Source organism: Hipposideros armiger, unplaced genomic scaffold, assembly GCF_001890085.2.
Source record: "Hipposideros armiger isolate ML-2016 unplaced genomic scaffold, ASM189008v1 scaffold_986, whole genome shotgun sequence".
In the NCBI taxonomy this organism is placed as follows: Eukaryota; Metazoa; Chordata; class Mammalia; order Chiroptera; family Hipposideridae; genus Hipposideros; species Hipposideros armiger.
In genome coordinates this window covers 508105-518160 of record NW_017732336.1, presented here as the reverse complement: position 1 = coordinate 518160, position 10056 = coordinate 508105, and the positions used below count along the sequence as shown (strand labels likewise).

At 47.9% G+C, this 10056-nt stretch overlaps 1 protein-coding gene across 2 annotated transcripts in view; it reads left to right on the top strand.

Annotated features, from left to right (window-relative positions):
• The first annotated feature begins 224 nt into the window (after positions 1-224).
• The window catches only part of ZNF606 (zinc finger protein 606), a 30979-nt gene continuing 21147 nt past the window's right edge, over positions 225-10056 (top strand). Inside the window, exons 1-4 of one of the 2 annotated variants that reach the window (XM_019631189.1) lie at positions 225-946; positions 1139-1271; positions 2263-2371; positions 3162-3218. In XM_019631189.1, the coding sequence (XP_019486734.1) occupies positions 796-946; positions 1139-1271; positions 2263-2371; positions 3162-3218 (450 nt within the window). In that variant the 5' untranslated portion in view covers positions 225-795. Of the gene's footprint in view, positions 947-1138; positions 1272-2262; positions 2372-3161; positions 3219-3742; positions 3832-10056 lie in introns of those variants that run through there. The other variant, XM_019631190.1, reaches the window with a different exon arrangement.

The window sequence follows — 10056 nt, the reverse complement described above, 5'->3', positions numbered from 1 at the left end:
TTGAGCTCTTCCCGGGTGAGGCAGTTATTCACTGGACATTGGACGGCTGCTCACAGCGGCTCATCGCGGCTTACCACGGCTCACGGCGGCTCATGGCAGCTCACGAAAGCTCATGCCCGCTTCCAGCCAGCCCCACTGCAGCCTACGCGGTCGCCGGTGACTCACGGTAGCCCAGCTCCAGGTTGAGCTGTTGTTCACCATCTTAGCCGTAGAGGGCGCAGCATCACTGGCCCTCATGTGGGATCCGAACTCGGGTTCTGCTGCTCAGAGCGTCCCAAGTCAACTCCTAACGCGTCACTCGGCTGCCCCGAGGGTGGTTACTCTTATTTCAAAGGTGTGTTAACCAAATGCACAGAAACCATGGACAAGGTTTCTTAAGGCAAAGATAAGCCATTTATGGAAGAAACTGTATGCCTGTGGAGTGACCACAGGCCATGACCTGCCCAGTTAGGAATTTATGGTCAGGTTAGTCAGGTTACTTTCTCTAGAACTCCTTTTTCGCCCAAACTTGTAAATATTAAAGTAAAGGATTCCTTGAAAGCGCTCAGACTTCAAGTTCCTATTGCTCACTGCATTGCCATTTTACAGACCAGCAAACTGAGACTCCCCACTGGACTTATCCAAGCCTCCCAAGTTGGGCAGCCTTGGCGGGGTAAGGCGGTCTGGAGCTGGGACAGTACAGCTTCCTCACAGGCGCCTAGGACACTAGCAGCCCAGTTAAATCTACAGCGCCATGGACTCTAGGGGAAGCAGCATTCCTAACCAGCCCTGGTGGCGCTCCTCACCAAACTGGAAATGTTCCTCCTGGAACTACAACTCCCGACAGCCCATGCGACGCGTCCCGGTCGACGCCGGGTGGAGCGTCCGCCATTGTCTGCGGCCGAGGTGAGGCGGTTGCCGTGGTGGTGGGGCCCTGGAGCTCCGGGAGAACTGACGGGAAGAGGAGGTACCTGTCGTTGCGGCCGGCGTGGCACCTGGCCAGGTTCTGCGCCTGTCCTTTAGCGCCGGCTTTGCTTCTCCGTTCTCCTTGGCCCGCCGCCCCGACGCCTTTGGGCTCGCGGCCGCGCGTGGCCGGGCTGGGCGGGCCCCCTGGCGCCCCGTCGCGGCCGCCGGCCCAGAGCTCCTTTGTCCCCCTCAGTCGCGCGCGGCTGGGCAGAACCTTGGAGCAAAACAAAAGCCGAACGCCCCGGCGAAGCGCCCCGGAGCAGAGAAGTCGCCTGCAAAGAGCGGCGGGAACCAGCCGTAGGGGGAGGCCGGCAGCTGCTAACCAGGTAAGGGGGCCTCTCGCTGGTGGGCGCTCCTGAGATCGCATCCGCGTCGGGGTTGAAATCTGGGGTAGGAGGCCAGGAAGCAGGCGGTGAGGAAGCCTGTGAAACCGTCCTTGTGAAATACCCGTATTTTATTCCCCAGAGGGCGTTTCTCGTTCGTTCTGCGCTGAAGGACGTCAGACGTGGACTGGGGACAGCCCTGGGTTCTTTTAAACATGCAGTGACCGCGGGACTTTGTCAGGTTACAAACAGCGGTGCAGAATAGATTGCCTGTTTTGCGTGTTGGCGCTGATCCTGGTGCTCCTGAAGCCCGGCGGGCGTCCCAGTTCTTTACCCACACTCCCAGGAATCCGCAGAGCTCTGCCAGTTGGCGCTGGTACCCTCAGAGAGGGACTTGTACAAAGACACTGAACCTAGGAAGTTGGGGGTTTGGGCTTCACACCAAGAGGAGACAGACAGGCTTGGGCCTGGTAGGTGTTGCAGGTGGATTTCTTTTCTTTTTTTTTTTTTTTTGAGATATTTCCATAACATAAAATTAATCATTGTAGTGTGTAATTCAGTGGTTTTGTTGTACATTCAGGAACTTGTGCGAGTATCACCAGAACATTTTCATCACCCCCTAAAAGAAACTTCAGTAACTATTAAGAGGTCACTCCCCATCCTCCCTCCCCCCAGCTCTAGGTAACCACTTATGCTGATAGATTTTACAATAATACTTGTCAAATCAACTGAAAAGTTACATTGTAACTGGCTGTCTCCTGGGAACCTTTGACAAATTTCTACTCTCTCATCTTGAATGGTGCTCTTTTTCAGCTGATTCAAATCACCCTTCATTTCTCTCTAGTTCTGTTAATGTTTCTGACATGTCAACTTTGTTTTCTTATGATGCTGCCTCGCAGTCTTTTGTTGCTTCTGTGGATGGATTCTGTTCTTTGTTCCTGCAGGATCTTCTGTGAGAAAGGACCACTTTTGTCTTTTTCACTTTTGTCTCTAGGTTGGTATTGCAGCTGCTTTCTTTATATCACTGGAATCCAGTGCTCCTGGCACGCGTCTGGTTAATTAATCCTGTGGGATGGCTGCCATCAACCCATGGGCCTCCTGGGGTGAGTCCAAATCCTGTTCCTTCTGGGCCTTCCCAGCAGTGACTTGCTGTAGCCAGGGTTTGTTCAGAGCTGAGGAGGGCCTGAGGGCTTCTGGGATTGGAGGGGGTCTATTTTAGTACAGAATTAGAACTGAGTGAGATTTAAAAAACAACAACAAAACTTGGTTATTGGTGAAAGGGCAAGTGATATAAAAGACATTGTAATTTGTATATATTTTATAGTCATCTCCAGAGATACTTCATTAGTTCTAAGAGTTTTCTCGTTATTTGTGGGATTTCTTAGACCATCGTACAGACCATCAGAATTTCTTTACCACTCCTAAATTTTAATTTCATTATTGTTTTTCACTTACATAGCACTGGTCTGAAATTTAAGAGCAATGTTAAATAGTAGTGTGGTTTCAGTTGTATGTTTTACCTTTAAGTGAGTTTTAGGGTATCTCTCACTAAAGACATCAAAGAAGTATCTTTTTACTACTTATATTTTTGAAAAACTAGGTAATGTCAAACATTTTATCAGATATCTCTTCAGCCATTTCACGGGTTCTGTTCTTAATTGTTTTGTGGCTGTATCATATCGATACATTTCCTGACAGTGATCCACCGACCTGTGTGTTTCAGGTGTAAATCTAGCTTATTATGTTGGATCTTTTCACATCCCTTTGGGCTCTGTGTATGGAACTTTGTTATGCCCATTAGTGAGACAGGTCTCTTTTTTCATGTTTTGGCCTTTAGTCACTAGGATTGGTGTTCCTTTCCATTCCTTATTCTAACCTGATCTTCTGGTATAGGTGTCTTTACAGACCAGTCCTGGGGGATGGCAGCAGTTGACCCATGGACCTCCTGGGGTGAGTCAAAAACCTGTGTCCCCATTGGCCACGTTGGCTGCCTTGTCGTGACCTCTCCCAGTAGTGACCTGCCATGGCCAAAGATCAGACATGGGGAACCAGGTGGGGCTTTAGGATGGGGGAAGGGGGTTCTAGTCCATATCTGTCTATACAGAGCTGGAATAGGGAGGACTCATTCTGAGGGATAAGGTGGGGGATAACGGGATGGTGACATCTTCAGGACAGGGTGCATGAGAATAAATGTGTGGTAATTTAGGGCTCAGGCCCAGAAAGCCTATGAATGGACACTGCTTCTCAGAGATTGTGCCTTAGAACAAAGGGTGACAGTGTGGGGTTCATGTGTTTAGGCACATTCCTTATCTTCTCTCTGAGCCCCATTTCCTTCATCTTTAAAATGAGGAGGTTGGTCTCTTCCCTTGTCCAAGGGTGAGGACCGGGGCTGGATCTTTCTGAACCCCCCCCGGAGGACTCGGCACGCTTCTGGCAGAGAGAGCTGCCTCAATGACTTTGCTTTCCTCCCCCAGCTCTGTATCCTAAGGACTCTGTCTGGCATGTGGAAGAGACCCCCGAGGATGGGGGGAGAGCCGCTGGGCTCCTAACAGCCCAAGTCCAGGTGAGGTGGGGCTTCTGCTTTTTCCTAAAAGGCTGCCCTGTTCCCTAAGGAGTCCAGGTTGTCCCCAGCCATCCCACTCCATGTGGTTCCTCAGTTTACAATAGCTAGGTTGGGTAGAGATGGAATCAGACAAGAAGTTTATCACTTCCTGAGCACAGACAGGGAGAGTTCAGTTTTCCATGATGCAGAGCCTCACTGTTAACCAGCTGATTGACAGTCCTGAGACCCGGCTGTGCTGTGGATTGTTTTGGTGGATGAGGGACAAGCCCTTGGTTTGCAGCACCCCTCTTTTCCTCCTCCTACCTTCCCTCATATATTCAGTGCCCGATTCAGGTGATGTTCGGTGAGTGCTGTGGTTGCTTAGAGGGGAACAAGGACACATTTGAGCTCTTATCCTAAGTCACTCCCAGGTGGTTCACTCAGCTACTAGGCATCACGACTTGCCAGGTGCTACACATGTGGTTCAGGAGACAGAAGCCTGAGACACTTGAGGAGGCCCTGAGCCCTGAGCTGAACCCAACTGATGCCTCGGGAGGTGGGATAGAGTCTGCATAGAGGTCGTGGGGCACAGAGCAGCTGGAGTTCTTTTGCTGTGGCTAGGGAAGCTGCTCAGGAGACAGGACATACCTGAGCCAAGAGGCGAAGGAGACATATCAGCCAAATGGGCATGGCTGGTGAGCAAGGGTCTGGCCTCCTAAAGCACCACAGGGTGGTGGGCGGTACTGCACGACCAGTGTCTGGGTGAAGACTGACCCCACTTAGATTTTAGGATGGAGAAGACGAGCCCAGCCGGGCCCTGAATGTCTGCTGCAAAGTTGGGCTCCATCCTGGTGATAATAAGGAGCCTCGGAAGTTCCGTGAGCAGGAGGCGGTAGGACTCACAGTATGGCTGGAAAGATGTCCCTGGCAGGGGGATGGGGAGGAGGGGCTATAGGAAGCAGGCTGGCATTCAGGCTTCAGTCTGACCAGGGCCTAGGAGAAAGATCTGAGAGGTATTAGTGGGTCAAAGCAAGGGGACTTTGACTTTGTAAGGGCACAGGGGTGGCTCTTGAGGGCAAAAGGATAGCAGAGTTGATGGTCTTGGAGAGGTGTCATCTTTCTCCCCTCCTTTTACCCAGCCTCCTCACTAGAGGCAGCCACTGAAGAAAAAAAATATTTTTATAACACATTTATTAAAATATTATTCATATACCATAAAGTTCAACCTTTTAAAATGTACAGTTCAGTGGTTTTTAGTATAGTCACAGAATTGTGCCACCATCTCCAGGATCTAATTCTAGAACATTTTCATTATCCCAAAAATAAACCCCATACCCATTAGTAGTCACTCTTTGCTGCCCCCCACCCTCCAACCCCCCAGGTTCTCTATGTATTTACTTATGCTGAACATTTTATATAAAGGGAATCGTACAATGTTTGCCTTTTGGGTCTGGTTTCTGTCACTTAGCATGTTTTCAAGGGTTATCAGTGTTGTAGCATGTATCATAGCATGAATCAGTATTTTATTTCTTTTCTTGACATAGGTAGTCATCCTTAACTTACTGTTTTCAGTTTCTTAGAGTTAGCTCCATATTTCTAGATGAGAGCTTTTTATCTAATTCATCAAATACACATTTACTTTATTGACTTCCTGCTATGAAAGACGAAGAGAAATAGTTTCATTACTATAGGTCTTTTACTTCTAAGTGAAAATGATGAATCAACCTAATGTGAGATACTATGATATACAAATATTAATAACATCTCTATTAACTTTACGCCTCCCCCAAATTAAAAAACAAAAACAAACTAATGAGCCCTCCCACAGTTAAAGGTGACTAGTACATCTGCATATACCACCCCACGTGGCGGCACTATTATCTTGGGCTGCCAAGGGCCTGGACCACACGGTGCCGGGCAGTGGTTGCCTGGCAGCAGAACATGGGTGATAGTGATGTTCACTGCTGGTATAACGTACAGTCATTTTTAGGTCCTGTATGGAATCAGCAGTGAAGCTAGGCTAGGCTGAAAGATGGGCCTCGCATCAGTGTCTTAGAAACAGAAGTTGGTTGTAATAAAACGCTATGAAGAAGCCCTAATAACCACTTTGCTGCACTCACCTATAATTATTAGGGTTAATGCTGAGAAAATGGAGAATTCAAATAAAAACACCCTCCAATGTCCAAAGAGTTGTGATTTCTGAGAACATGCTCCTGGTCCCCTCCCCACACTCACTTTGGATTTTTCCTGTGGGAAACTCAAGACTTGAATCGTGACTTTTGTATTGAGCAAGGAGGTCTTCAGGAACACAAATGAAGTCCATATCCCTCTATTCCCTCCAAATTAAATATTTACTGAAATAAAGCATTCACCTGGTGAAAACATCAACTGCTGTCATCCCTTGTTATCTGAATAGTCTGTTCTTAGAAACATGTTGGAGAGTGAAGTTTCAGCTAGCAGGAGCCCAGATCCCATAACTTTGAGGAATAGGGAAAATAATATAATGTCTCAGCCTATCTAAAATCCCCACCCAGCCTCCCCAAATATGGAAACTCCCAAATCCCTCTAGAATAGCCCACCACAATTTCTGCACGATAAACAGTATGCTCATAAAACACCAGTAATATACCTTGCACCCGTCCTTGGCTGTCTCAACAATGTGCAGTCTCATTACATTTCTCTGCAAGACTTTTAATAAAATATTCACAAGGGGCCGGCCAAGTGGCGCATTGGGTAAGAGTTGGCTTGGGATACCAGCTCTGAGCAGCAGGGCCCCGGTTTGGATCCCACATGAGGGCCAGTGACACTGCTCTCTACAGCTAAGATGGTGAACAACAGCTCAACCTGGAGCTGGGCTGCCGAGAGTCGCCTGTGACAGTGTAGGCTGCAGCCTGCAGTGGGCTGCTGTGAGCTACTGTGAGTGGCCGTCCAATGGCCGGTGAATGACTGCCTCACCCAGGAAGAGCGCAATGATAATATCAACATGGGCCAGTGAAGCGACGTCCTCCACAACTAGACTGAAGAACAAAAGGACAGCAACTTGTCTGTTTCCCTTCTCCGATTCCCCAACGCTGTTGCCCTCCCTCAATTCTCCAATAAAATTGTAAAAAAAAAAAAAAATTTAACAAATTTCTGAAGATTCCAAAGAAACTATCTGAATTTCTCCATGAAGGGGCTCCATGAAGGGGCCACTGTCAGAATTCAGGTGATTCAGAGGCAGTCCTATGAGATCTTGTTAGGCAAACAGCTGAGACCTGCTGGGCGCCCTCTGCACCCTCTCCAAACCCTCCCATGGTTCAACTCTGCTGCTGGTTTGTGAGCAGATTCCAGAAAGTACTTTAGAAAGCCTAGATAAACTCCCATGTGTGTGCAAAGCACGGGAACAAGAATGTAAGTCATCCTAGCAGATGTAGCTGCGATATCAAGTCAGGGAATGAAGGACTCAGTCTTTCCTGGGGTGGGGCCCTTGTCTGTCCTGCCCCCTCACTCAGAAGTGTCGGTAACCGTGACACGGCAATTCCTCTCAGCCCAGGAACATGCCTCTGTCTCCACAATGGTGAGGCTAGGTGCCTGTCTTCTGCTATCTCTTCCATGTCATCTCCAGTCTTGGTTTTGCATTTTTCTTTGCATTCCTGAGGCCTCCATGAACTGTGGACTCCAACATGGGGGCATATTCATCTGGGTTCTTTTTTTGTAGTTTGTTAGTCCGTGGCCCTTCTGTTTTGATAACATCTCTGTCAATTCTGGAAATACGTCTTTTTAAATTTTTATTTTGACAAATTCTAATTACAGAAAAGTGTAAAAGGTAATCACGCTACCCATCACTCTGAATTAACAGTTGTTAATGTTTTGTCAATCTTTGTTTTCCTTTACAGTCCCTAACCACATTCTCTTCACACCCTTCCTCAGAACAATTCATGGTGTGTATGTAACATCCATTTTCATGCTCGTATGTAGAAAAGACAAGTAATACTGTTCTTTTAAAAAAAACAAAAACCTGCTTTTTCTACATGTAGCTTTTCCACAGCTTTCTTTGAACACTCACGGTCAACTTTGAGGTCCATCCATGTGAGATGCAGGTCAGGTTCATTTCTTTTGCCCCATCAGAGAGGTGGACTCTGTTTATTCTATCTGTAGATAGGCTTATAAGTCTGCCCTTCCCCCATGTCTGCTGTTCCAACCACAGCTGTGTGGGCGTTCTTGTGGTTTCCCTCTGTGCACACATGTAAGTGTTCTTCTAGGAATACCGCTAGAATCGGAATTGTTTGAAGTTCAGGGTGTGTGTTTTCAGTATGAATAGTGCTGCCACATAGCTCTGACGACCTAAAGCCACTTCTCTCTGCCGTGCAAGAAAGGTCTCATTTCCCTACCTCTTTACCGCCACTTGACAGTCTAGCTTAGTTTTTGCTTATCTCAAGAGCAAATGGTATTTGTACAGTTTTAATTTGCATTTCCTTCATTGCTAGTGAGATTGAATATCTTCATGTGGTGGTTGGCCATCTATTTCCTCACTCTGTCCCATCTCTAGAATTCTGCATGCTGTAGCTTAACTGATACGTAGACATTTTACATGCATTCTGGATCTTGATTTGTTCCCATATATAAATTGTCTTCAATGTTTTTCAGTATATTTTTGTTGAACGTATCTGTCTTTGTTAATGACTAGTGTTTTTGTTTCTTATTAAAAGGCGTCCTATATTTAACAAAAACATCCCTCCTGTCCTTTTCTTGTATAGACCCTTTCTGGGATCTTCTGTTAGATGGTGGACGTCCTGAATGAATTGTGCGTTTCTGATCTCTATATTCCATTTCTATTTTGGGGAGCGGGGCCTGGCCATCATATTCTTGCCACCACGGAACTCTTTCTGGGGTCTTCTTTTACATGGTAGGCATCCTGAAGCAATTGCTCTGCCTTCTAGCTCTTCACAGTCTATAAATTCTTTCCTGTTCTCTCAGAGATCCTCTCTTATATCATGCTGTCCTGTTTTATACTGAAATCTTTAATCAGAACCAGAATTATAGCTCATTGACAGTTGGATGCAGCTGCTGCCTGGACTCTGTCCTATTGGCCACCAAGTTGGGTCACGTATCCAGGGAAGAGCTGTGTTCCAGAGTCCGGTCTGCTTCCTGGTTGGCCTCCCTTTCGGTTTATGTCCTCACAAGTCTCATTCTAAGCTCCGTGGGCCTGGGTGGACCGGGATCACCATGTCGGTTCTGTTTCTAGTTTCCCAGGCATGCAGCTGGCTGTCAGGCCTTGGGTTCCCCTCCTCCCTCCCTATGTCGGGCTGAAGGTCTCAGCTCACCGGGGCAGCCTGACAACCTCCCACACTCGAGTCTGAGAAGGGTCGGGGGAGTTTTGACCACATGTAAGGGCAGGTCGCGCTGCCCACAGGTGGAGTGGCTGGCGAGGAGGTGGGGCAGCTGGCAAAGCTGTGCCAAATACACACCTTCACCTCCTCTGTTGTCAGCCTGACTCTCACTCCTACCTTCACTTGTATCCTTTAACCTGGGGTCCTGCATCCACTGCAGCCCCTTCTGATGTGTGAGGCTGGAATCACCTCTGTTCTGTTTTCATGAGCTGCCACATTTTCATCTGTTCCCCATCTTTTAGGGACATGCGGACTACCACATGCTGATGGCCTCTTTTCACCGGCTGGGATGTTTCTGTTACTTTCTTTAAAAAAAAAAAAAGCCTTTTTAATTTAGGAGATTTTTAAACCCAAAGGTGAACCTTGTATTAGTTTCCTGTTGCTGTCAAATGACCACAGACTTAATGTCTTAGAACAGCATCACTTTACTCCCATGGGGCCTAGAAGTCCGGATGATGGCAGAGCTGGTTCCTTCTGGAGTCTCCATGGAGAGTGCTTTCTGGCCCTTCCCGGCTTCTGGAGGCCACCTGCATTTCTTTTTTTGTTTTTAAAGATTTTATTGGGGAATTGGGGGAGGGAATGGGAAGGAAAACAGACAAGTTGCTGTCCTTTTGTTCTTCAGTCTAGTTGTGGAAGACGTCGCTTCACTGACCCATGTTGGTATTGTGATCATTGCGCTCTTCCCAGCTGAGGCAGATTGGTCGCCAGCCATTGGACGGCCGCTCACGGCAGCTCACACGTGCTGTCAGCCAGCCCCACTGCAGCCTACGCCGTCGCTGGCGACTCACGGCAGCCCAGCTCCAGGTTGAGCTGTTGTTCACCATCTTAGCTGTAGAGGGCAGCGTCACTGGCCCATGTGGGATCTGAATCCGTGGCC